The 24925-nt window shown below is 45.5% G+C and overlaps 8 protein-coding genes across 10 annotated transcripts in view; 5 read left to right on the top strand and 3 right to left on the bottom strand.

The window, feature by feature from the left end:
• The first annotated feature begins 114 nt into the window (after positions 1-114).
• Positions 115-7403, top strand: Daxx (Daxx-like protein). The gene is made up of 4 exons (XM_070217464.1): positions 115-434; positions 1645-4849; positions 4910-5090; positions 6058-7403. Exons 1-4 carry the CDS (start codon positions 384-386, stop codon positions 6653-6655), a joined length of 4035 nt encoding a protein of 1344 aa, XP_070073565.1. The 5' UTR covers positions 115-383; the 3' UTR covers positions 6656-7403.
• KFase (kynurenine formamidase) lies at positions 7404-8590 on the bottom strand. Its single transcript, XM_017156276.3, has 3 exons — positions 8456-8590; positions 8256-8384; positions 7404-8203 (listed from the first exon to the last, which is right to left on the bottom strand). The coding sequence occupies exons 2-3, from the start codon at positions 8380-8382 to the stop codon at positions 7428-7430; spliced, it is 903 nt and encodes a 300-aa protein (XP_017011765.2). The 5' UTR covers positions 8383-8384; positions 8456-8590; the 3' UTR covers positions 7404-7427.
• A 1083-nt stretch (positions 8591-9673) lies between these two features.
• Positions 9674-10801, top strand: epsilonCOP (coatomer subunit epsilon). Its single transcript, XM_017156306.3, has one exon. The coding sequence runs from the start codon at positions 9798-9800 to the stop codon at positions 10716-10718; it is 921 nt and encodes a 306-aa protein (XP_017011795.2). The 5' UTR covers positions 9674-9797; the 3' UTR covers positions 10719-10801.
• Positions 10741-11481, bottom strand: Phf5a (PHD finger protein 5a). Its single transcript, XM_017156308.3, has 4 exons — positions 11323-11481; positions 11048-11238; positions 10897-10982; positions 10741-10827 (listed from the first exon to the last, which is right to left on the bottom strand). The coding sequence occupies exons 1-4, from the start codon at positions 11372-11374 to the stop codon at positions 10821-10823; spliced, it is 336 nt and encodes a 111-aa protein (XP_017011797.1). The 5' UTR covers positions 11375-11481; the 3' UTR covers positions 10741-10820.
• A 52-nt stretch (positions 11482-11533) lies between these two features.
• Positions 11534-18219, top strand: LOC108067314 (coiled-coil domain-containing protein 102A). Of its 2 annotated transcripts, XM_017156277.3 has the most exons (9): positions 11534-11841; positions 11894-11964; positions 12027-12066; positions 12131-12651; positions 12711-12914; positions 12973-13309; positions 16482-16648; positions 16783-17407; positions 17798-18219. In XM_017156277.3, the coding sequence occupies exons 1-9, from the start codon at positions 11695-11697 to the stop codon at positions 17804-17806; spliced, it is 2121 nt and encodes a 706-aa protein (XP_017011766.2). In that variant the 5' UTR covers positions 11534-11694; the 3' UTR covers positions 17807-18219. The 2 variants fall into 2 exon arrangements, with proteins under 2 accessions (XP_017011766.2, XP_017011767.2); XM_017156278.3 differs by lacking the exon at positions 16783-17407 and having other exon boundaries at positions 11538-11841.
• On the bottom strand, positions 13860-15701 carry LOC108067315 (glutaryl-CoA dehydrogenase, mitochondrial). Its single transcript, XM_017156280.3, has 2 exons — positions 15156-15701; positions 13860-14775 (listed from the first exon to the last, which is right to left on the bottom strand). Exons 1-2 carry the CDS (start codon positions 15619-15621, stop codon positions 13982-13984), a joined length of 1260 nt encoding a protein of 419 aa, XP_017011769.2. The 5' UTR covers positions 15622-15701; the 3' UTR covers positions 13860-13981.
• Positions 18220-18814: 595 nt separating the features above from the next.
• Positions 18815-21392, top strand: LOC108067316 (carbohydrate sulfotransferase 5). Its single transcript, XM_017156281.3, has 3 exons — positions 18815-19489; positions 19545-19721; positions 20897-21392. The coding sequence occupies exons 1-3, from the start codon at positions 18903-18905 to the stop codon at positions 21225-21227; spliced, it is 1095 nt and encodes a 364-aa protein (XP_017011770.2). The 5' UTR covers positions 18815-18902; the 3' UTR covers positions 21228-21392.
• A 557-nt stretch (positions 21393-21949) lies between these two features.
• Positions 21950-24925, top strand: part of LOC108067320 (carbohydrate sulfotransferase 4) — a 30247-nt gene continuing 27271 nt past the window's right edge. The window contains exon 1 of one of the 2 annotated variants that reach the window (XR_011417508.1): positions 21950-23157. Coding sequence is in view for 1 of the 2 variants with exons in the window: in XM_017156288.3 (XP_017011777.2) it covers positions 22211-23157 (947 nt within the window). In the remaining variant the exon portion in view is untranslated. The remainder of the gene's footprint in view (positions 23158-24925) is intronic. The other variant, XM_017156288.3, reaches the window with a different exon arrangement.

The following is a 24925-nucleotide window of genomic DNA, read 5'->3' as shown; positions in this document are numbered from 1 at the left end:
GGTCAACAGCGTTGCCAGATAAACTATGGGATATGTCTCCGCTAACCCTGCGTACATTTTAGTGAGACCATGCTAATCTATCGATAGTTTGACAGCTCTAGAACTCTCCAAAAGTGACAATTGAACGGCAACAATACAAACAAACACACGCAGTGCATTCAGCAGGCGAACGTAATAAATATGTGGGAGAATTCCCCACATATAGCTTTCAGTGCTGAGAACGAGCAAACACAGACGCGCGTCGTGCACATATGCGTGAAAAACTAGCTGGCAACAACGGGAGCGAGTCCAAATGCGAAGAAAAGCCAGCGAATCTTTATCGAGGCGCTGCGAGTAAAGAGTGAATAAATTCAGTGCGGCCGCTTGCCATTTTCGGGCGAATTATGTCTGCGTCGGTGATATGCGTTGACCTGAGCTCGGAGTCCGATGAAGAGGTAATTTCCCCGATTTTCCGACTTCCCAGCGGACTCCCCCGCCGTGTGCGTGTGTGTGTAAAAAAGTACAGTTGGATTTAAATAGGCTCGCTGCCTGAGTGTGTGTGCGTGTTTCACATAGTGTGGAATTAATTTTTTCGCGCTGCTTTTATTGAGAGCGAGCAGACACGAACATGCAGAGCCCCACTCACACAGATGCAAAAGTGGGCCAGTGCTGCCAGACGGTGCGATTGGAGACTTGGCGACTTGCAATTGCAATTAAATTACGCTAGGCGTGGAAAAAAGCGAGTGTCTGTGAGCGAGAGAGTGACTCTCCTCTTCTGGAGAGAATGTGGTTAAGACGCAATTCACAGGGAAAAAAAGGGGTTTGTCCCCGCTGATAGTGCTCGAAATCAAATCTACTCTCCAAAGCGCGCGCTCGCAACTCTCCAAAATCGCTCACGCACACATGTGCACCGTAGTGTTCCACTGCGTTTGTCGTTTGTTATTATTTTCATTCAAATTTAAAATGCACCGGAGCCAACAGGTCGCCTGCACTTTTGAATAAACATAAATCTGGGAAATTATAAAGCGAACTTATTTAAGTTATTTGGAGTCATTAATTATATTAACAAGAACCCTTAATCTTATTGTCGGGAACGTAAATTGTAAATTATTTATATTGTTCTGCTGCTATATTTAAAAACTATTAACCAAATCGTAACTTAAACCGTAAATTATTTATTATTTTTTAAGTGTGTTTGAACTTTTTTATTTTCTACTTGATGTATTTCCTTAGAACCCAAGATTTTTATTTTGAATACACGTAGGTTTTATGTTTTCCAATCAGTTATATTTTTATGAAATTTCCTAATTCGCTTTAAGAAGAACAAAAGTGTTATTTTTGAAGTTTATAAAATAAAAACTATAAATGACATTTGTTACCGTCCCTGGTATTTTCAAAAATAATTTGACATTTAAAAAAATTCGTTCTCTTAGTACGTACTACCTACATATTTCTTTTTCATTAACAATTAGCAATTTCCTAATCCGCTTAAAGAAGAACAAAAGTGTTATTTTTGAAGTTTACAAAATAGAAATTACAAATGACATTTGTTACCGTCCCTGGTATTTTCAAAAATAATTTGACATTAAAAAAAAAATCGTTATCTTAGTACGTACTACCTACATATTTCACATTTATCAACAATTACTATTATAATTTTCGCAGTCACCGGCTGGAAAAAGACGACGACTCGAGGATCCCCTGCGACCAATGGCTCCAACTGGTAGACAAACTTTGCCCGCCAAACTTATGAACATACCAAAGGCATCCTTGGGATCTCCTGTGGGAGTTGGAGTACCAGTTTCAGCAGGAGGAGGACCTGCGAGGGCATCCCCTGTCCCAGTGGATCCCCTCCGATCCATGCACATCCCCAGCGGCATCACGGTGACCAAACACCAGAAGAACATCCTCACCACAAACGGAAATCTGACCATTTCCTTGGCAGAGAACAACAATAACAACACCAACAGCTACAATAACAACAACAACACCAATGTGATTGGGAAGCCGGTGAAGATGGGCGCCGCCCAGAAAGTGGCCTGGTCGGTGAGCAGCAAGGCTCCCAGTCCGAATGCCCTGATCACCAGCGTGCCCAGTCACCAGGTGAGGGTGACGCCTGGCAACCAAATACGCTTGGCACCCGGCGCCAAAGTCATCCAGTCACCCATTGGAGTAACGCCGAAAACGATACCTGCAAAGATTCAACCGCCCGTTGGGATAGGTCAGCCCCAAAAGCCTATAATTCTAGGAGTAACAAAGCCAAAAGCTCCAATGGGACAGATGTTGCAGCTACAGCAGCAGCAGAAGACGCTACCAGCGCAGCAGAAGGTTCTTCCTGGACAGCAGCAGCAGCAGAGAGCTTCTCTGGGTCAACTGCAGCAACAGCAGTTGCAGTTGCAGCATCAGTTGCAACAGCAACAGCAGCAACAGCCAGCTAGATCGTTGGGTTCTCCGATGCAGCAGCAACAGAAATTACTGGGCCTTCAGCAAAAGGCGCTGGCAAGACCATCGCCTCAGCAGAAAACGGCGGTGGGAGGGCAGTTCCAGCAGCAACAAAAGGCCATTGTGGGACAACAGCAACAAAGGGCGTCCCTGGGGCAAAGCCAACCGCAGCTGCCACAACAGAAGGCTGCCCAGGTGCAAGTGCAGCAGCAGAAGCCACTCCAAAAGAAGCAAAATCCGCAAAAGCCGTCCGTGGGGCAACTGCAACTTCACCAGCAAATTCAACAGCAGCAGCAGCAGCACATAGCCGCTTTAGTGCAGATGCAGCAGCAGCAACAGCAACGAATATCCATGGGACAACTACAACAGCAACAACTGCAACTGCAACAGGTGTCTCAGAAGGCAGGACAGATGCAGCAGCAACAGAGGGCTCTCCTGGGACACCCGCAGCTTCCCAAGGTACCAACGGCTCTGCTGCGACCACAAAATCCATTGACGTCGGCGCAACAGCAGCAGCAATCACCAAAAACCCAGATGGCTCAACAACTAATGAACTCTGTGTTGGGCGAACAGAGTCCTGTTCAGCAGCCATCTCTCCCCGTCGTTAACCAAATTACACACAAATCGATGACCATTCAAAAACTACCCATGCTGCAGAAAGCGCCCACGGCGGCGAAGGTTCCTCCGAAGCAGATATTCCCCCAGCAAGCGCCACCACCCGCTCATTTAGTTCAAAAGCAGACGCCGCCACAAGCACCACTGCAAACTCCTCCTTTCGCACACCGTCCGCCGATTGTGCGACCTGCTACGGTGACCAAGATCACGACGGTGCCGAGCCGAGCGGGCTTTCAAATGAAGCCACAGGTGCCTGGAGCAACCGCCGTCATGAGTGCCGCCCGAACGTTGCCCTTTAGGAGCAGCACAGCCCACAAGGCAGCCACTCCGCCACTGACTTCTACGCATCTCCAGGGATTCACAGCCAGCGCCACGCCACCGCAGCGTCTGTTGGCCACTCCGCCGCATTGTGCGGCCGCCTTGAATGAGCCGCTGCTGTTAAATTTACCCCCCACCACCAGCATTACGCCACAGCTAACGCCCACGACAACTCCCCCGCCAGCTGGGATTCCGGCGGCAGTTCAACAGCTAGCCAAAGCAGCAGCCTTTAAATTGAACTCCTTGCCCGGGGCAAGCATTTCTCCGGTGACCAAGGTTCCCGCTACGACGACCGCCAAGCGCATCCAGCCCATCACTGTGCTCAAGAAGTCCGACGAGGAGTGGCGGCGGCATATTCTCGAGCAACAGCAGCAGCAGCAAAGGCAGCGCGAGCAGCTGCAGTCCAGCTCGACGCCCACAATTGTCCTCGTGGAGTCTCCGCCCACTACGCCGCCCACGGAGAAGCCGGAGACGGAGAAAACGCCGCCAATCAAGTCGAGTACAACGGATAAACAAGCCAGTAACCTGAAGAGACCTGCTATAGTAACTCCTCCCTTGAAGAATTCGGTGAATGTCGAGCCGGAGATCGTAGATTTAGATGCCTTGCCTGAGACGCCGCCGAAAAAGCGAAAGACAGAAGATTCCACTCCCGTAAAGAAGCCCCCCCAGGAAGCATCGCCGCCAGCAAAAGCCGCCTTTACGCCAGAGTACGCGGCACTCATTAAGCTGTGTCGCCAGGTGGACCCCTCGGAGGACATGGAGCGCCTGTCCAAGGGCAAACTTACCAAGTATTACTACAGCGTGCACGAGAGCTTCGTGGCGTCGCGCGGCTTTCGCAAGATGGTCGAACAGGCCATGGAGCGGATCAGGAGCGAGTCGGACATGGTCTACGTGCATCTCAAGTACGTGGTGGACGAGCTGAAGGCGCGGCGGGTGGCCAAAGTGGTGAAGCCAGCAGCAAGAGAGTCCCCGCAGCCAAGAGCTTCCACTCCCAAGGAGCAGCAGAGAAGAGAAGAGAAGAAAGAGCGGGATCAGGAGCAGGATCAGGAGCAGACTCAGGAGGAAAAAGAGGAGGAGGAGGAAGCGGAACCCGAGCCCGATTCGCCCACCACCGATAAGCGTAAGGATGAGCGCATTCGGCAGTTGAATCGCACGCTTTACACCATCACCAAGCGCATCAAGATGCTGGAGGACGCCGATGTGGACCTGAACGACGAGGACTCCAGCTATCTTCAGGTGGAACGCTTCAAGAAGCGCGCCTGCCAAATATACGAGAAAATCTGTGATCTAACCGGCGAGAGCAAGAAGGCCAGTCGCCAGCTGAAGCAGCCCATCCAGTTCAAGGACACGGCCTACACGCACTTCAATCGCACCCTGTCGGCCTTTGTCAACAAGATGCGCGAGTTTCCCGACTACCACGACGTGCTCCAGATTCTGGAGCACTGCAACAAGGAGAAGGAACTCGGACTGGCCAGCTTCGAGATGAAGAGAATCGGTGAGGCTTGGGTTATAGTATTTTAAAAATAACGTTTCACACAATATATTTATTTTACAGCCTATGATGCCTTTGCCAAAGTCGGTCGACTACTGCAGTCACGTCGGAAGACTGATCTTTACGAAACCGTAACGCACTTCACGGCCAATGTCAAAGATCCGGCCGCCAGCGATCCCGAACTGCTTGCGAAGTTAAAGGAGAACAACAGAAAACAAACTAAAATAAGTGATGTCCTGGAAAAGTGAGCACAAAACCAGAATTTCAGATCTGCTCTGTTCAATTGAAAAGAGAATTTTAGGTCTTAACTTTAAGGGGGGAGTAGGGTCTTGCAAAAAAAAACAGATTTTTTTAAAATTTTGTTTCTTGTAGATTAACATTTTAGTCAATCGGACAAAAACCTTAGAAGTTATGCCAAAATTAGTACCCTAACCTCCAAGACTTTAAGTACGTAAGTGCATCTTTAAGGGCCGTTTTCTCGTCCGTCTGGTAAATAAAAAGTAGGGTTAAATCTCTGATTTCCCATATGATTTCAAGGTTTTTTTACCCTACTTTAAATTTAACAAACGGACGAGAAAACGGCCCTAAGTGTGTATTTCTCGAAACCACGTTTCGAAAGTCCGTTTTCATCGGCATTTCTAAACGGCTCAACCGATCGTTTTCAAATTTGTCGCATATTTTTCTGCATAAAAATAACCCGCCCCCTATGCAGCGTTTTTTTTTTATTATTTAACTTTAAATTTTTTTTTTAAGCCGAAAGTCAAATTTTGTATGTGAAAAAACTCATTTTTAACTTTAGGATAACGAAAAAAATTCCTAAAACAAAAAAATAAAAAAGAGCTTCAAAGGGGCGGGTTTTTTTAATTCTTAAGCGAAATGTAAAAACAAAATGGAAATCCGATCATTTTTAGCGGAGGTACAGTGAACACAGCAAAACGCCTTTTTTTTAATAGTGTTCCAGCCATCGCTTTGCCACCGATAGTCTCGGCTATAAAAATTAGGGGATGTTATTTAAATGACACTTAATAATATACAAAAGGTTTGAATTAAATCCATCGCACCAGTTTTTATAGAAAAAATCGCAAAGCTAGTCGATTTTTTGGTTCCAAAGACCCTACCCCCCTTTAAGTCATCTATTGACGAGCATCGAGAACAGAAGCAGGGCTGAATTCAATATAATGTGCAAGACTAATATTTACCACTACTTTTAGGTATGCCCGCGAGCAGGATCTCAATGCGGAGGAGCGGCAAGAGGCGCGGCTTAAGGAGAAGAAGCTGAAGCAGGAAAGGGCCGAAGAGGAGGCCGCCAAGCTGGCTGCCTTGGCGGTGGACGACGACAAGCCCTGCACAAGTGCCCAGGCAGCAGCCAAAGAGGCCGCCATCGCAGCTTTAATGAAGAGTAGTTCGTCGGCTCGTGGAAACGGCAACGGAATCGAGAGGAAGCGCTCCATCGATGCAAAGGTTTTCAAACTCGACGACGACGGCGAGGACTCGGAGGAGGAATCGGACACGGAGGACGAGGAGGATGATGTAGACGAATTCGTGGATAACTTCAAGGCCAACGGCGAAGTGAGTGATGCCGACTCCGAGGCGGAAGAAGAATCGGCGGCCGCCGAGGAGGATGTGATAGATATAACGAGAGCCGAGACTGGCAAAAAGATTGACGAAGCCCCGCCCAACGGCAAGCTGAAGATAATGTCCGTCTCTAGTCTGAACGCCAACTTCGTCCATGGGCAGGATCCGCACACAAAACCCCATCCTAAGCCGGTCATTGCGGACGAGATTATCATTTCGGATGAGGAGTCCTAGAACCGGTCGTCATAGAACCCCTTCCGCCATCCCAGTTAAGTTTTATTTATTCGATTTGTTCAACTTATTCCTGATTAGGTTCGATTTACTAAATGTATCCTTGTTCACACTCTTGAAAGGCAAATGACTGTGCGATGATCGTGTTTACTTATCAATATGCATTGGGCCGAATAGTATTTTTTAAACAAATTTATCCACTAATCCAAACTTTTCCAAATAGTTGAATCTTATTAACTTGAACATGGCTAATCATAAGCTTTTCTATTAATCAGGAGAAACTATATTCGCCGAATTCACAATGTTATAAATTTATTTAAATTTCTAATTCAACTGGTTTCAAAGAAAACTTTTTTGATCGATTTGGTGGATATCTAAAAACGAATATTAATTCGCTTTCGTAATAAAACTTGTGTTTATACAAATTTAAGCGATATAGATTCAAACAAAAAATCTGTAATTGTCAGCATTGACTGAGTTGTTATGTATAATTAACTATAATAACCACATCTTTGTTTTATTTCTCAAGCATCAAATTCTCTATGCGTTCTATGAATTAACATTGGTTAGCTTTACTGTCGCCCCTAACATATTTTCGGTAATCCAATCATCCGTACAAATCCCGCCACGCTAATTTATTACAAAGTCCGTACCCTCGGGTACAAGCCACACAAATACGCTAGTGTACATATGAAATACTACTAGTCTAAGTTAGTTGTACGAAATAAACCGAATGGTGAGAAAAGAGAAATTAAGTTTGGAGGCTCTGCCTATTTTATTCAATGCGGATGTTGCGCAGGAACCGAGATATATCCGATTCGTCAATGGCCGTCTCCTCGATAATATCGAAGTGATCGTATTTCGGAAAGATCTTGAAACTGGTCTTGAATCCATTCTTCTTCAGCACCTCGGCAAAGCGGCGACTCTGCTCGATGAAGGTGACGCTGTCGTGCTCCGCCACCACCACGTGGATCCTAGTGGAGCTCCAAATGGCCACATCGGTGTATTCCCACAGCATGGGCGAAACCTTCTCAACGTTCCGCTGGTTGAGTCCCAGTATGTTCTTCGGATTAACCGATTCGAGACTGTACAAGTCCCTCAGATCGTAGACGCCGCACAGGAAGATCAGAGCCCACACCATCCTGCTCCTCTGCGGGTTGATCATGTCCTGGTGCCTGAGGATCTGGGCCAGCAAATGGGCTCCGGCCGAGTGGCCGGCGAAGGTGATCTCCAGCACATTGGTCATTTCGGCGTAGTCGAAGATCCAGTTGAGGAAGTCGGTGAACTGCTGCATCAGCGTCTCCAGAGTGACGTCGGGGCACAGGTTGTAGTCCATGACGGCCACCCGGTATCCCCGCCGCACCAGAGGACCTACGATGGAGCAGGACGTGCTCAAGTCCAGCTCCTGCCAGTAGCCCCCGTGGACGAAGACGAAAAGCGGCGCCTGATTCCCGGTCTTCTCATTGTAGAACACATCCACCAGCTGACGACCGCTCCCGTAGCGCATGTGGTCCACGCTGATGCCCTGCTTGGCGGTCAAGTCCCTTTCATCTGCAATCTTACCCTTAGTTTTTGGTTCTTTCAAGAGCATTTCCTCGCTTACGCTGCTTGGTTAGGCGAACATGGTGCTCCAGCACGGCAATATTCGGTTCCGGTTGATCCTGAAACCGGGGGGTATGATAGCTGGGAAAATACTCCCGGTCAAGGTCTTTGCTCTTCGGATTGTACATTCCTGATAAGAAATAGAATACAAACACTGGGGCCAGAATTCTAAGATTAGAAAGGCAAAGTAGGTTGTTGTACTCAATCTAGGTGGCAACTAATTTATGGAACTGCGTTTGCGGACAAATGTAATGCAATATCGGAGCTCAATTGTTACAACAAGTCAAACCGGATTGGCACTGTAAAACCGTTAGCTTTTTACGTATAGTTAAGCTTTTGAACAGACATCCGAAATGAAAGTAATCTAGGCGTCTTTCAGCACTGAACATCAGGGGCGTACGAGGTGGGTGTGTGGTATTCTGAGTTTGAAAACCTCTCAAATTCAGTACAATTATCGCTAAACTGTTAAATACGGTTCATACTTAGGGCTAGTACTCAACCCAACAAAAAGTCGTCCAAAACAAAAACTTCGTATGAAACAAAATTTTTTGACGTTGTTTTTCATATGAAGTTTTTTGTTTTGGACGACTTTTTGTTGGGTTGAGTACTAAGCCTAAATAGTTAATCTAATACTTTTATATTTTGAGAACTTTTGCTCTATAATATATAGTATAAAACAAAATATTTATTTGGAAATAGTCTAAAATCGCGACAAAATTACCATCGATGGACCACGATTTCCTAAGAATTTACGTGCGAAAGATTATCGGCGGAAATGAATGGTTCTCTTGCAATTTCATTTTAAAGTTGCGTGTTTTGCTATAAAAACAAAAATTTCTAGGACTTTGAGGTCTTTTATAATAATAAGCATTCGGAAAAATTTGACAAAAATGTCTAATTGTTTTTATAGCAGGCCAGACTAACTAGTTCTATTTAAATTTACGAATCATAAAAACTTGTAAACTTATTTACAAGTGATTTCAAATCTCTGCGTATTCCACAGACAATTTCTAACTTGTAATTGTCGAACAAATGAATATTGTTGTCAGCTAAAAATTGAAAGTGGTTTTACGAAATTATCGGGGGTTTGACAGAAGTGAAGTAAAATGCATTTTTGCACATAAAAATTCCATTTTAATTCTATATAGGTTTGTAAATAAAAATGTTAGAAACATTAAAGCAACATTTCCAGTTTTTTTGTTTTTGTTTTGAGAAGAGTTCCACCGTAAATTAGCTATATAATTTTGATTCTTTTTATCAAAAAATGCACATTAGAAACCCTTCGACATTTAGCTCCGAGTGTTTTTTGCAGCTTTCCTTATAGATTCGAATCGAAACTTAAATAATTTTTAAAAACGGAATGGGGGAGTCCCCTTAACAGTGGCAGTTAGCGAAGACACCCTCCTCCGGTAGCCGAGACACCCTCCTGACACAAGAAAGACATGGACGATAGTGCCATCGCTAGATAATCTTTGACAACTCGACGGCCAACTCAGCCGAAAATAATTGTGTTTTCCTTCCCAATTTGCAAATAACCAGCAAAATGAGCCGACAACAGAACGAAGAGGACACCAACTCGGCGCTGTTCGACGCCCGCAACGAGTACTACATCGGCAACTTCATGGGCTCGATCAACTTCGTGCTGCCGGAGCAGGGAACCGCAGGATCCGAGTTGCTGTCCTACATGTACCTCTCCTACCTGGCCATCGATTCCGGGCGCATTGTGGCCTCGGACATCAAGGAGGGCAATGCCACGCCCCTGCAGGCCCTGCGCCTGGTGCACGAAGCCTTCGAGCAGCCCTCGCGGACGGAGGAGCTGCTGGAGAAGCTCACGGACAAGGTGGCCGCGGGGGAGGACGAGACGAACATCTGGCACATCGCCACCGCCATCGTCTACTGCCACGACGGGCAGTTCGAGAACGCCCTGAAGATCCTGCACGGCTCCACCAATTTGGAGTCCATGGCCCTGTCGGTGCAGTGCCTGCTGCGCCTGCAGCGCGTCGACTTGGCCAAGCAGCTGGTGGCCAAGATGCAGGAGATCAGCGACGACGCCACGCTGACCCAGCTCGCCCAGGCCTGGGTGGCCCTCGCCCAGGGCACCGAGCAGATGCAGGACGCCTTCCACATCTACCAGGAGTTCTGCGAGAAGTTCAAGCCCACTCCGGCCCTGCTCAACGGCCAGGCGGTGGTGCATCTGGGCCTGGAGCGCTACGAGGAGGCAGACTCCGTGCTGCGCGAGTCGCTGCTGAAGAAGCACAACGACTACGACACCCTAATCAACCTGATGGTGCTGGCCCACCTCACGGCCAAGCCGGCGGAGTCGGTCACCCGGAATCTGGAGCAGCTGCGGCAGTTCTACCCCAAGAGCGACTTTGTCACCGATCTGGACAAGAAGTCGGCCGAGTTCGACCGCCTGTGCCTGCAGTACGACCTCGATGGCGGCGAGAAACTGCTGGCCGTCTAGAGTTAAGAGGAAATTCCAAATATTCATTTATCAAAAGCTTCTGTTTATGTATTAAACTACAATAAAAATTTATTAGAAATGTATGAGGTAGTGGAGAGCACTTCAGTAGCTGTAAAGAGAAAAAGATAAGAATTATAAGAAATATTAGGGTGGTTTAATCGTAAGGTAATTAACTCACTTCTGTTTGAAGCCATATTTCTTGCGTTCGTAGAACAGGTCAGTCTTGGAGCTGCCCAGATTCACGATCTTGGGGCAGCCGTCGCGCTGGAAAAACGGAAATACAGATTAATACGATGGATTCCACCGAAACTAACTAGCTAGAAACCCACGTCCTTTTCCTGAATGGTGCACGACTTGCAGTAGTAGGCATCCGAAACGCCGGGTCCGCCGCAGATGACGCACCTTCCCTGGTAGGATCCGTAGTTGCACTCGTCGCAGATTCGAACCAGGGTGCAGGGCCGCACGTAGGAGTCGCAGATCACGCACTTTCCGTCGTCTTTCTCGCACAGGCGTCCAATGGCTGCCGCATGGTAAGGGGAAGGGGAAATATGTAAACAATATTGAATTACCCCGGTTTACGAATGGTTTTCGCTTGAAAACTCACCCACTCCCGGTTGCTTGCGGCAGAAAATCAAATCCGGATGATGTTTGGCCATGTTTTATAGCAGTTTTCACTGTTTCGGCAGAGAAAAAACAATTTCACGAAAAATTGCGGCTTTTCCAGTGTGACCTTTTGGCGTTACTTCGAAGCACTTGGCAACCCTTCTCAGTTGCAGACTCTAACCATTCACCGCGACTAGTAAACAACAACAGCTGCTGTCGCTCGCGGGCGAATGGCACTGCAATTTATTTTCTGTATTCGGTTTCAGCTTTGTTCTAAATAACTGCAAAAACACGCCCGCAATGCAACAGTTAAGCTAGGCGGTGGTGCGGAAAGAAGGACCCAATCCAGGACTCGAGAAAGCATACCAGCAAGATGTCACAGGCTGCGGCCACGACGCAAAGTGCAACTGCTGCACCGGTGGGCAGCAGGCGACCGATGGCAAACGAAGTGGGCGGCGTGGGCGTCATTGGCACCACCATGTCGGCTAGATACGGAGAAACGGAATGGGAGGCACGGGAGGTAAGTCTGCTTTTCCCGATTTTCCAGATATTAAACCCCATTTCCATCCTAGTCCCAGCGGCAGAGGGAACTGCACGAAGCTCGCGCCAGGGCGGCGCAAATGGAGAAGACCATGAAGTGGTGGTAGGTGGAGTAACTAATCCTCATTAAAACCATCTGCTAATCCCAACTCTCCATGTTTCCAGGTCCGATTGCACGGCCAACTGGCGGGAGAAGTGGAGTAAGGTAAGCAGCGCCGTTGCCATGGCTTCCCAGTTGGTTCAATATCAAAACTTTTCACTTTTCGCAGGTCCGCAACGAGCGGAACAAGGCCCGGGAGGAGTCCAAGCAGCTGAGCCTCAAACTGGACGGCGCCATGAAGGAGGCCCACTCGCTGAAGCGCGAGAAGAACGATCTCGAGATGCAGATCACGCAGCTGAAGAAGGAGATGGAGAAGGTGCACTCGCTGATGATGAAGCACGCCGGCCAGTTCCATCGCGCGGACACCAGCGAGGATGCGGAGGCCAACGGCCGGGACGCCAACTGCTCGCCGGACATCTCCTCGGATGGCCTGAAGAATGTGAACAGCGAGGACGGCCTGGTCACCAAGTTGCCCAACGATGTCAAGGACCTGGACATCGAGGAGTTCGCCCTGAAGGGCGCCATGCCCAAGCACCTTACCGAGTTGGACGAGGCGGCGGCTGCCGAGGAGAAGCGCCTTATTCAGCAGCTCTCCAAGGACGACTTCGACGAGGACTACTTGATGCAGAAAATATCCATGCTGCAGTTGCGGCTGGACGAGGCACAGAAAACCCTTCAGGCGGAAAGGGAGTAAGTAAAATCGATCTCCTGAAAACCAATATTTTCTAAAACAATCCCTTTTTTCGTAGTGAGAAGCTGGAGCTGCACAAGAGCATCGAGAAGCTGACGCTGGAGATCCAGGATGTGCGCGGTCGCCAGGAGGAGATGCGCTCGGCCAAGCAGGAGGCAGTGCGCGAACTTCTAACGCTTCAGGAGCAGCATCGTGCTGAGATGCGCATCGTTAACAACTCGCTGCAGGAGGAGATTGCCGCCCGTGAGAATCTCGAGCGTCGGTAAGCAGCAGATCTCTTTTTATATGCTGACCAGAGTCTAACTATGGCCTCGCTATAGCCTCACCGAACTTCGCACTGAGCTGGAGCACCTTCAGGCGGAGAACGCCTCCGAATGGGGCAAGCGCGAGCGACTGGAGTCCGAGAAACTGGCCATGGAGCGGGACAACAAGAAGCTGCGGGCCGAGCTGCGGGATTACCAAGAGCGTTCCGACCGCAAGTGCCGACCCATGCAGGCCAATGACGTGGAGGTGCGGGCCCTGCAGCAGGAGCTTTCCGAGCGCAACAAGGAGATCAGCGAGGTGAAGATGTCGCACGCCAAGCTCAAGAAGCTGCTGGCCGAAACGAACACGGAGTTGGGTCACGCCGTGCGCCGAGCCGAGCAGTACGAGGCGGAGGTAAGTAAATCTAGTGTTGGGTAAAAACTGCTCATTTGTGCGAACATATTCACTTGTTCTTTTTTTCCCAATGAGTCAACTCACTCAGTTTGCTCACTTGTTTACTTGTTCACTTGCTCACTTGTTCACCTGTTCACTTGCTCACTTGTTCACTTGTTCACTTGTTCACTTGTTCACTTGCTCACTTCTTCTGTCCTTAACTTTTTCACTGGCTCTGAGAAAACAGCTCATTGTCTGTAAAATCGTATGAAAAATGCATCCTAAAAGTGAAAAAAAAATACTTTTTGCGCCAGAAACAGCTAGAGAGCAACTGAGCAAGTGAACTAAAAAGATCAAGTAAGAGAGCCAAACTGAACAAGTGAGCAAAAATGAACAAGTGAACAATAAAGAACAAGTTCAAAGGAACATGTTCACTCACTCAGTTTAGTGAGCAACTCTTTTTTGTTCACTCACTCATGATGATTTACTCATAAGTAAATCCACACCCGAAACTCTTATCGGATGATATATGGATCAGATTACGCATATCAGCTTATCAGTCGAGGGGAAATAAGTGAGTACTTTGAGATGTAGCAGCCTTCTTCGCACCTCATTCGATTTGATTAACATTTATTCACATTGACACTCGAACATAAAAGGATTTAGTAAATGCAGTTCCTGGATACAGGGGAATTAGTTAGCAAATGCAGGCAGTCCTGTGATGGCTCGTCCCAGGATCAAGGCGTGAATATCGTGCGTGCCCTCGTACGTGTTAACCGACTCCAAGTTCATCACATGCCTGATTACATGATATTCGTCGCTGATGCCATTGCCGCCCAGCACATCCCTCATTTGGCGCGCAATATCCAGGGATTTGCCCGTGTTATTACGTTTCAAAAGTGAAATCATCTCGGGCGTGTGCAGCTTCTGGTCCTTGAGGCGACCCAAGTGCAGACAAGCCTGCAGACCCAAGGCAATCTCCGTGGTGGCATCGGCCAGCTTCTTCTGGATCAACTGATTGGCGGCCAAGGGGCGACCGAACTGCTTGCGATCGAGTGTATACTGACGGGCAATCTCCACACACGTCTCGGCTGCTCCCAGGGCGCCCCAGGCGATTCCGTAGCGGGCATTGTTCAGGCAGGTGAAGGGTCCCGTGAAGCCCGCCACATTGGGGAGCAGCTGCTCCTCCGGCACTCGGACATCGTCCAGCAGGATCATGCCCGTGGGCGAGGCGCGCAGCGAGAACTTTCCCTCGATTTTGGGCGTCTCCAGGCCCTGGCCGGATATCTTGCGGTCCACCAGGAAGCCACGAACCTTGCCATCCTCGCACTTGGCCCAAACCACTATGACGTCGGCAATGGGCGCACTCGTAATCCAGGTCTTGGATCCGTTCAGAATGTAGGTCTTGCTCTTGCTGTCGTACTTGGCACGGGTCTCCATGCCGGCGGGATCACTGCCGTGGTTGGGCTCGGTCAGGCCAAAGGCACCTGTATGAAAAGAAGAGACTCTGATTGAAAAGTACAAGAAATTCTGCCAACTACTTCATGTTGGGAAGCCGTTTGTCACAATGTCCTTTAGTACTTAAAAATTATCGATAAATGACAGTATCGATATTTTAGATATTTTATCATTATCGTATCGATAATATCGATGTTTTCAAGAAAAGCAAACAAAAATTCAAAAAAATTGTATAATTCTGTTAATACCACGTATTATTATTATACACTTGCATAATATTATTAGAAAAATATTACTGAAAAATATCAAAAGTATCGATAATATCGATACTGACATCGATAATTTTCAAGCTCTAGTGTCCTTACATAATCCTCACAAAAAGAGATTAGGTTGACCATTTAGGACTCACCAATTAGCTTGCCTTCCGCCATGCTGGGCAAATAGCGCTGCTTCTGCTCCTCGGAGCCGAAATCGTAGATCGCGCCCATGGCCAGCGAACTCTGGACGCTCACGGCGGACCGATAGGCGGAGTCCACGCGCTCCACCTCGCGGGTCAGCAGTCCGTAGGCAACGCTGGAGACCCCGGCGCAGCCGTAGCCCTTGATGGTGCAGCCCAGGACTCCCAGGCTGCCGATCTCCTCCATGATCTTCTTGTCGAACGTCTCCAGGCGGTTGGCCAGCTTGACGCGCGGCAGCAATTCCGCCTGGCAGTAGCCGCGGAAGGCGTCCCGAATGGCCACCTCCTCCTCGGTCAGCTGGCTCTCCAGGTTCAGCGGATCTTGCCAGTTGAACTTGGGAGCTGCGGCTTTGGAGCTCGAGCTGGCCAAACGGCGGGCACAGGGCCTCAGTTTGCTGATTACACTTTGCGCAATCATAATTCCTATTTGGTTCTGTGTGGTCGCTTGGAAACAATCAGCCGGTTCTCCAGAGAACAGCTGCTCTACTCTACGTTCGGCGAGAGAATGAAGAAAGCTCCAATCTACAGCGAGAGCTTTTGTCGTCCGCTGCCCGTTCAGTTCTTCTCGCGGTCTCTTCTCTTGTCTTCTCTTCGCCACACTTTGTTTACCCCGAAAAAATAATATTGTTGTTATGCCCGATCTTAATCTGCGGGTTCTAAATTTTTCGCATTATCGCACTTATTTTTGACTTGACTATTGAAACCAAGAGTGAAGCGACTGGGAGGAAACTTTTCCAATCTCAAGCGTTATCACCACTTGGCGGGGGTCATGTGCCTATCAGTCGGTTTGGAGGACTGCAAGACACGCCCCTTGCATTTAATGTGATTTATGTTTTTAGAAGATATGATATGATGTGATTCTTGGGGAATCGCTTATTTAATACGTTTATTCAAATTAAATTAAAAGTACTAGAGAAATAAATGCATTAAAGTTAAGGGATAGTTCCTTCATTTATGTTTTTAAACTAGCTGAGTATTTACGATATTTAAGTATATATTTGTATCTACTTAAAATTTGTAAAGTACATTTCCGAAAAATTTTAAAATGAAAAAATAAGGGCTAACTTTTGGGGAAATATGAAAATTTATTGTACAAGTAATACACATTTTTAATAGGTGTAATAAAAGAATTAAAAAAAACATTATTTCAGCTTCTTTGTAGATAACTTCTACTTCATAATCACCTTTTTGTAATTTCCTTATACTTACCTATCTATAGTCATAGTCTTAAATGAATTAAATTCATTTAATTTTTTAACTCTTCCTTTTTCCTTTCAGGTGAAGCGTCTTCGCCAGCGTGTGGAGGAGCTAAAACGGGAACTAGCTGGCGCTGAGGACGAATTGGATTCGGCAGTGAACCAAGTGCGCCGATTGCAGCGCTCCAACGATGAGCTGGTGGGTCAGACTGAGGGGCTACAGGTGCAGATACAGCACCTACAGAACAGGTAAGAGCAGCCAAAATATATATTTTTACATACCGATAAGTCCTTTAACTAACTCTAATAACAACTAACCTCTTAATGGTGCTGGCTTGGCTAACAACCTAACTCCTAACCCACTCCTAAACGACTAAAACAAGACGTGCCCCGAGTCCCCAGCTGCGGGGAATGGGCGGGGTGCAGTTGAGGAACAAGATTGCCGTGGAGCTGCCCAACGATTGTCTGCCAAACATCAACGATCTTCGCCAGATCTTCGATGATTCGCAGGCGTGCTTGAGGAGTTCCCACAACGGCAGCGATGCAGCAGCTCATCATGCAGCTTCTGTCAAGAGATCCAGTCACACTGAGCGGACGCTGCTCCAGCAGCAGCAGAGCAGTGCAGCGGCATCTGCGGCGGCGGCGGCAGCTGCAGCAGCGGCCTTCTTTGATGCCAAGCCCACACATCTCGAGGAAAACATTTTTGAGTCAAAGTCCCGGAACTTGGAGTTTGAGCGGGCCAAGCAGAAGTTCGATAATCCCCACGGACAGCACCATCACCATCATCAGAGACAGCGATCCGGAAATGGGCGATATGGAAGTGCTGGCAGCAATGCCAGTCGGGCGAATCTCGCCCTGCCGTTGAAGGGAATGAACAACGGAGGAAGCAGCTCCGCTTCCAGCAAGGATGAGCTGAACCGGCAGCTGTATGAGAAGGAGCAATCTGCAGGAGCGGGCTATGCCAGGAACAGCATTAATCTAGACGGTCTCAAAGTGTCCGACGATGAGGTGAGACTGGAGGAGGTGAAATGATTAATACACGAGTTGTTTCAGACAATGACAGTGTACCAATTTCATTCTTTTAATTTTATTCCACCTTTAGTAAGTACTTATGTAGACATAATATACTAACTGCCCTTAATAAGTGATGTAATTTACAAAATTAGCCGATATATTTCATTGTTAATAAGAATTTTTACCATTAATTCATAAAGAAATATTTGTTTAAAAAATCTACGATTTTTGTGGCCCAAACATTTTACTTAATTATATTTTTATTTTATTCTAGTTAAACTATGATCCTGCAATGTGTTATACTTGTATTACTTCAGTAACCATTTTGTTTAAAAAGTTTTCCTGCAAAATAAGAGTCTTATTTATATTTTTTTTAAATTTCAGACTCCGTAGCTATGGTTCGACAAGCTTGCTGCTGGACGATGAGACCGAGGGAAACAGCGATTAAGTAATAAACGAAGACATTCGAGGGACAGTAATGGTATTAAATATTTAGTATTAATTTTCAAGTATGCGCAAGTACTTTAATGTTGGTAGAGACCGTTTCTCAAATATGAAAAGCATTCCTAGTTTATATTTGGGGCCCACCTACCAACCGGTTCCTTAGTTCTTCTTTTATAAGTAAGCAAAAACCATAACGGATTGATATACGTATTTCGAGATTCATAAATATTGTATATCTTTTTATAAACTAAGATATATTTACTTTTGCGACTAATTCCCATTATCAGATCATCAGTAAGCTATGTTCAGAGTACAATTATAAGTTTATATCTTCAATAATATTCCAAGTAATCTAAGAATAACTTCTTAAACTGCTTTTGCTGGCCATATCTCTATGAGCTTAACTCGCAGATAAAACGGTTGTAAGGATTAAAGCTCCTTTACACGCCTTCATCCTCATCAGAAACCCTTGCCTTGATTAATAAATGAACAGACTTAACAACAGATATACCAACATATATACGTATTGAAGTATAATACAGGTTCAATGTTAGTGCCAGAAATCTAAACAAATTACACGAGATTTAATATGCTGCTAACTATTAATCGGCATTAGTTCTTATTTTACAATATAGGTAATACTCATTCAAAATTTTGAGATTTTTGCAGTTGCCTAGTCCGAAACTCTTTTATTTTTTCAAAAGTTTATCGATTTTCAGCAGCATAGTGGATCTTATACAAAAATATATTAACAAATTGAAATTCGAAATATTTACGTATTACAATGTAGCAATATTAGTATTTTAATAACTGATAAATAACAATTTATTATTAACTATTAAAGGTATATAAAATATATAAGATATGCCAATAAAGGTAGCATGTTACAGGATAAACATCAAAGTCTTTTTGGGGATCTTATATTGGTTGTTTCTTCCTTCATAGAGGCAAAGCCCCTTCTGTCAGACGAAAATTCTACGACCATTCAGACTCATTTAAAAATTGCAAGTGTGGGGTTTAGGAAACAAATTTAAAATCTAAAACAATGCATGTTTCACGTTCTACAAAATTCACCGGCGTTTGCGTGGCCGTCTATGCGACCTATGTCCTGTTCGTATTCTTCCTTTTGCCCATCCTGATGCCGGATCCGGTGACCCTGCAGCGATCAGTAGTGGCCTACAAGACGCATCACTTGGGCGACCTGAGTAATTTCACCCTGGAAACGGGCGGTCAGCCGATCCGCTCCATGCTGGTCACGTTCAAGGGCTCCGGCGCCCTGACCCTGCTGGACAATCTGGCCCACCAGCCCGGTTGTTACCAACACTACGCTCCTTTGATTGCCCACGAGAGCCGCTCAAATGCGGAACAGGATCACGACCGAGCCTTGGCGGAGCTGGAGGCGTTGTACCACTGCAACTACAATAAATCTGCGGAAATGATTCGGTGGGGAAAGCGATCGACGGTCTTCCGCCGCTTTTACGGAGCCCAGGCAAAAATCTGCCAGACGTACAGCCAGGAGATCTGCTGGAATCCGGAGACAATGGCCGCCATTTGCAAGCTGCATCCATTTATCAACATGGCCGTGTACAACTTGCGTCTGAACTTTCTGGCCACCCTCTTAGAACGCGAAGGGTGAAGTCTAATTTTACTATTGATTACCAGGCTTTACCTTTAACTATTTTTGTAGGCTAAATCTGAGAATGCTCCTAATCGTCCGTGATCCTAGGAGCACTGTGTACTCTCAAATAAATAACAAATGGTGCGAGACAGCACAGAATTGCGAGGCGAAGGCCCTCTGCAACGATATGGTCGGTGATTATCAGATGGTTGAGAAGCTAACCCAATCTTATCCACAGCGTTTCAGGTTAGTAATTTCGTTATTATTTATCATCTTGGAAAAAATGGTAAAATAACTATCCTGAGAGGGATAGTATCAATTTCTTGAACGTTCGGCAATTTACCTCTTGCGATAAAAAAATTTTTTTTATAGTTATTTTATAGTAATCAAAACTAATCAATTTAAAGCGACCTAATTATGAAATATAAGTGCTGTATTAGAGAATAAGTCAAAATATCTTTAGGGGAGAGGTCTGTAGGTTGAGACGGTCTGTAAGTTGAGACACTCAATTTTCTCAAAACTTTTCCACTAAAAAAATTTTTTTTATTTTTTTTTTTGTAGTCCTTTTCAGTAACTAAACTTTTGGGGAAAACATTATAAGCCAGGCTCTAGCCAGATTTAAGCTGTGAGAGTCGTGTACCATTTTGCACCAAAAAAGTTTTTGTCCACTTTTTTTAAAAATCTATTAAAAATTAATAACGTCCTTAAATTAACTTGGTAAGAGATTTAAAACATTAGTATATTAACTGTTAACTAATTAAAAAAAGAATCAGCTTAATGTGACAGTCAGAACAAAAGTTATTAATTTTTTCCCGAAACATCCCATTTTGTGTAAGTTGAGACACCCGTTTTTCATACAAAAAGGCCTTAGGCCAACAGAGGTCGCTTTCTGCCTAGCACATTTCTTTGATATTAGGGGAAAAGTGAATGTTCAAAGAGCCTTTTGATTTTAATTGTTATTTGGTCGAAGTTCTTAAAAAATGGATGGGAAATAATTTAGGACGAACTAAAATTGATTAAATTAACATAAATAAATAGTTCCTTATAGTTTGAAGTACTTTTTGTGTGAGTAGTATTGACTTTAAAAAGTGGCTCAACCTACAGACCTCTTTTTCAAATTGTAATTTTTTGGCACTTTTCAAAAAAAATTATTTTTTAGTTTTCCCAAGGGGAAAAAAATTTTTTTGTTGCTTTATTTTACAGCTAAAAGACTAAGCTTTCGATCGGTACCTAACACGTGAAGTTTCAAAAGCGAATGTCCAAATGGGAGACTAAAAACAAAAGGTGGCTCAACCTACAGACCTCTCCCCTACTTTAATTGATTTTTTGTGACTAGCGCATTAATAATAAACTCCAAGCTTGTAGCGTTGGGATGGCTTATAAAATAAATAAAAAATAACTGAATATCGTATGTCCCACAGCATTATACGTTATGAGGACTTGCTCCTGCAGCCCGAGGAGAGTATCAAGCTGGTATTCGATTTCTTTGGCTTGCCCCTGAGGCGGCCCAGTGCAATTACTCGAGGAGTGCATCCGCGGAATGTTCATAGCGCCGAGTCTTTCGGATTGGACCTTCGCTGGAGGTATTCCAACCAGCCCGCCAACGAGTGGATGAGCAAAATGAAGGTGGACGATATAAAGGCTGTTCAGGATGTATGCAGCGAGGCAATGGACTTGTGGGGCTATCGCTCGATCCAAGACTTTGAGCACTTTTCTCCGGAGTCATTCGAGCCGAACATGGGCAAGGCTTAAGCATTTGTGGTCACAGTAAAAGTGACGGGTGTGTAATTATAGCGGTTTTTTCGGTAGAAATATCAGTCTAAACAACCAGTAAATAAAGCCAAAAGACTATTTTGATAAAAATTATTAAAGGGGAATTCCCGTCCAGGGTGCTTAAAAATAAAATTTCTATTTTTATTTCTTTAGGCAATAGTATTTTAGGCAAAAACACCTCCTATCGAGGTACAAAATTCACGATCAAAAATAAAACTCAAAATTAATTTGTGGCGATTTAATGGGTAAACAAATTTTTAAGAAATTATAAGTATATAAAATTCAACAAATAAGTTTTTTTTAGTTTTATTATAAAAATCAAAAAATAAAAATCACTGCGGATATGTAAAATTTAATGGCGAACTAAAATATTGGTGTATTTACAAATTTTGATAGGCGTTTATATGTGCATGATTTTTTCTGTAAGAAAAATGAACAGTTCTTTGCTGTCCCTGATTTTGATAATTATGTTGTATTTCGCATTATCCTTTATACCTCAGAAACGTACTTTTAAGGGGGAGTTCCCCATAAGCGATTTGATATAGAGGGTACTCTCCTCTGAAATGGTTCGGGTCCACGCTGGGGGTCTGTCAAAGTTCTCCACCACGACTTGCGACAGTGGGGCTGTCTTTTTCCGGATTATTTAGGGTGTATCATGGCACCTCCTTTGTGCGATTCCGTGGCATGTCTCGACGTTCCAGCAACGGTCACTTTGTTGTTGTCAATCGTTTTGCTCGCATCGGTTCGCGTCGCGGAAAATTTCGATAAAGGGTCGGGAAAACAAAGATAAAATACGACGCGACTTCCGCAGCGATCTGCAATGCGCTCGAGTTGAGGGCGCGGTGACAACTATGTGCGTGTGGGAGCGAGTGCGAGCATAGCCCAACAGAGATTACGCAGGAGGAGGAGGAGGAGCGAGCCACAGAGCCAGAAATCAGCCTCCAGCCATCAGCCAGTGACCAATGAGCAAGGGGGACGCGGCGGAGGAGCACCTGGACGTGGAGCAACCGGACCTGGAGGCGTGCTCCCTGCTCGGCCAGCAGGACCCGTCGAACGTCGATCCCGGCAGGACACGCGCTAAGCAGCGGCTCAGCTTGAACGGGAAGCGGCGCCGCAGCCGGATGTCGCGCAGGGCCAATCTGATCGGCATCTGCGGCGTGAGCAGCCTGTGCATCCTGCTGCTGATCGCCACCACCCAGCACCGTCCGCTGACCACCCCGTTCAACCAGGCGGCTGGCCGGGATCAGGGGGCGGGGGCGGGCGGCGGAGTGGGCGCGTCCGTGGATGGAGGTCCTTCCAATTCGCTGGCGCGCAGCGCCTTCTACGACCGCTTCCAGCAGCAACTGCAGCAGCAGCAGCAGCAGTCCACAACCGTCTACAACCTGACAGCTACTATAGTGGATGTCCTGTCGGCTCAACGGTCGCGCATCCTGGCCGAAATGGAGAACTTCGAGTATCCGCGCGGCGGAGCCGAGCGACTGGCGGACATGACGCCGGAGACGAACGGCACTCCGGTGCGCAGTGTGGTGGTCACCTCGTGGCGCTCCGGCTCCACCTTCCTGGGCGACATCCTCAACTCGATTCCCGGCAACTTCTACCACTACGAGCCGCTGCTCGACTTCGGCATCAAGCAGATCCGCGACCCCGACGACCAGGAGCTGGCCGTGCAGAACCTGAAGAACCTGCTCAACTGCGACTACTCCGACATGGTGGACTACCTGAACTTTGGCAAGACGCACACCTATCTGTTCGAGCACAACACCCGCCTGTGGGACGTCTGCCGGGACTTCCCGCGCTTCTGCTGGCGGCCTGCGTTCCTCACGCGCTTCTGCCGCCTCTTCCCCATCCAGAGCATGAAGACCGTCCGCCTGCGACTCGCCCAGGCCGAGAAGCTGCTGGAGGACCCAAGGTGAGTGGGCTGGCATATCCGGGGAGAAAGTGAAAGCGATATGTTTGTGCGGGGGCCTGTGGGCAATCGTTAACCGGAAAAATATTGAGTTGTGTGCTGCAGCGAATTTGTTTGCTCGCAAATCCATCTTCACTTCGTTTTACTGTGCTGCAGATAAACTAAACAAACTCAGCGTGATACATTTGCTAAATATTTTTGCTATCCTCCATTTAGCACAACAAAATTTGACTTATTTTGCAAAAACAACTTTACTCACTAATTCTTATTTCCTGAATCATAAAGTACTGATTTTCAAGTAATTTTTGCTCAAGTTTTACATATTATTTTATTTGCTTCTTTTAATTTTTTTTAAACGAAAACATCTTTTTATCCGTTTTACAAGGTTATCAAAAAGAAGTGCAAACAAAATAGGATATAATGTTAATGACTTTACTTCACTGATATGGCAGAAATATACATTTTTTCCAGTTCGCATGTTTATCGCATAAATTTAAATGGTTAACGCCTTGTTACAGTTTCTCCACCCACAGTCCGTCAGTCATTCATTTATTCAATTGCCTCAACAATTTCTCAATGTTACTCTTTCCATCTACTTTTTATCTCAGAGCAGGCCAAGGCCCCTTTTTGTGATAAGTTTTGAGGAATAAATACTCTATTATTTTCTTAGTTTTGCCACATTAACTTCCTCGGTTGTTCAACTAATTGAGCTTATCAAATGATTTGTGCATATCAAAACGTTGCTTATTTAAAATTCCCAGTCTTTGTGCCTGATACTGATGTGTACCAAAAGTAATCAATCTCGGAGAATTCAAATTTAATGAGGGGTCTCGATAATTAGCTTTAATTAATGATGTCTTTTTCAATTTATATATTTCCCAATCGATAGAATTTTAGCGGTCTGTCATATCACTGATTTACTTACCGAGCACAAACACATTATCGTTCTGGTTTATTACTATAATTACTTGTTGGGGTTTCCAAACTTTTTAAACAAGATAATGATATGAAACTATGTGTAGTACTCAGTGTGTACACTCTTGGAGGTTTGGAAGATTATAATATTGTAGTTAGAGCTACTTTATGACGTTAATTGCGTTATCAGCGGAACTGCGCTATTGTGAGTGCTGAAGCTCAACCCGATTTGGCTTCCATTTCCACTTTAAAATGATTTTAAATTGCCATATATTTGTTTTGTGCTTTTAGTTTCAACTTCAGATAATAAATCCCCTTTTAGTATTCTTACAGGGCATACCAATTTTACAGAAGTTTATTGGTCGTTAATACCAAGTTATCGCACACCATTTATAACTTTGTGCTTATCTTTTAAAATAATAATGTCTGGGCTACCAAGTTGTATTTTTTGTTTGTAAATTATTAAACTCCTTGATAACGTTATAATTAGATCTATGAATCAGGTATAATTTTTTCCGAGAAGGGACCTCAAATCACCTAAAAATTTAATCAAATAAAGTCAAACATACTTTAGAATCCATTTGCAGTTATTTACTTTCGGCTATGGCATAACTCACTTTCAACAGGGCAAATCCTTTGGCAATACAATCAAAATCGAATCTGTTTCAGGCATTCCCCAAATGCCGCAAACAAAAGTTTCATTTACATAATTTCCCATTTAAAATGTAAGCCGGCCAACAACAGCAGAAATCGATAAAATTAGTGTACAGCAATCTCTAGCTAAACAAACCAGCAAAAAGTAAACAGAAAACGAAAATGTATTTGATTGATGTGGGGTTCTGGTTTCTTGGCCGCC

The sequence above is a fragment of the Drosophila takahashii genome, chromosome 2L (assembly GCF_030179915.1).
Source record: "Drosophila takahashii strain IR98-3 E-12201 chromosome 2L, DtakHiC1v2, whole genome shotgun sequence".
Taxonomy (NCBI): Eukaryota; Metazoa; Arthropoda; class Insecta; order Diptera; family Drosophilidae; genus Drosophila; species Drosophila takahashii.
Note: the sequence above shows the minus strand (reverse complement) of the source record. Positions and strands in the feature narration are given on the sequence as shown.

Bases quoted from the DNA above. Each gene is read 5' to 3' on its own strand.
- LOC108067314 (XM_017156277.3), top strand. From the start codon at position 11,695: ATGTCACAGGCTGCGGCCACGACGCAAAGTGCAACTGCTGCACCGGTG. The intron at 12,652-12,710 runs GTAAGTAAAATC...CTTTTTTCGTAG, and splicing joins ACCCTTCAGGCGGAAAGGGA to TGAGAAGCTGGAGCTGCACA. The intron at 12,915-12,972 runs GTAAGCAGCAGA...GCCTCGCTATAG, and splicing joins CGTGAGAATCTCGAGCGTCG to CCTCACCGAACTTCGCACTG.
- LOC108067316 (XM_017156281.3), top strand. From the start codon at position 18,903: ATGCATGTTTCACGTTCTACAAAATTCACCGGCGTTTGCGTGGCCGTC. The intron at 19,490-19,544 runs GTGAAGTCTAAT...CTATTTTTGTAG, and splicing joins ACCCTCTTAGAACGCGAAGG to GCTAAATCTGAGAATGCTCC. The intron at 19,722-20,896 runs GTTAGTAATTTC...TATGTCCCACAG, and splicing joins TCTTATCCACAGCGTTTCAG to CATTATACGTTATGAGGACT.
- LOC108067315 (XM_017156280.3), bottom strand. From the start codon at position 15,621: ATGATTGCGCAAAGTGTAATCAGCAAACTGAGGCCCTGTGCCCGCCGT. The intron at 14,776-15,155 runs GTGAGTCCTAAA...CTTTTCATACAG, and splicing joins GGCGGAAGGCAAGCTAATTG to GTGCCTTTGGCCTGACCGAG.
- KFase (XM_017156276.3), bottom strand. From the start codon at position 8,382: ATGTACAATCCGAAGAGCAAAGACCTTGACCGGGAGTATTTTCCCAGC. The intron at 8,204-8,255 runs GTAAGCGAGGAA...GTAAGATTGCAG, and splicing joins TGTTCGCCTAACCAAGCAGC to ATGAAAGGGACTTGACCGCC.
- Phf5a (XM_017156308.3), bottom strand. From the start codon at position 11,374: ATGGCCAAACATCATCCGGATTTGATTTTCTGCCGCAAGCAACCGGGA. The intron at 11,239-11,322 runs GTGAGTTTTCAA...ACCATGCGGCAG, and splicing joins CCGCAAGCAACCGGGAGTGG to CCATTGGACGCCTGTGCGAG. The intron at 10,983-11,047 runs GTGGGTTTCTAG...CCGTTTTTCCAG, and splicing joins GCACCATTCAGGAAAAGGAC to CGCGACGGCTGCCCCAAGAT.
- epsilonCOP (XM_017156306.3), top strand. From the start codon at position 9,798: ATGAGCCGACAACAGAACGAAGAGGACACCAACTCGGCGCTGTTCGAC.
- Daxx (XM_070217464.1), top strand. From the start codon at position 384: ATGTCTGCGTCGGTGATATGCGTTGACCTGAGCTCGGAGTCCGATGAA. The intron at 4,850-4,909 runs GTGAGGCTTGGG...TTTATTTTACAG, and splicing joins CTTCGAGATGAAGAGAATCG to CCTATGATGCCTTTGCCAAA. The intron at 5,091-6,057 runs GTGAGCACAAAA...CACTACTTTTAG, and splicing joins ATAAGTGATGTCCTGGAAAA to GTATGCCCGCGAGCAGGATC.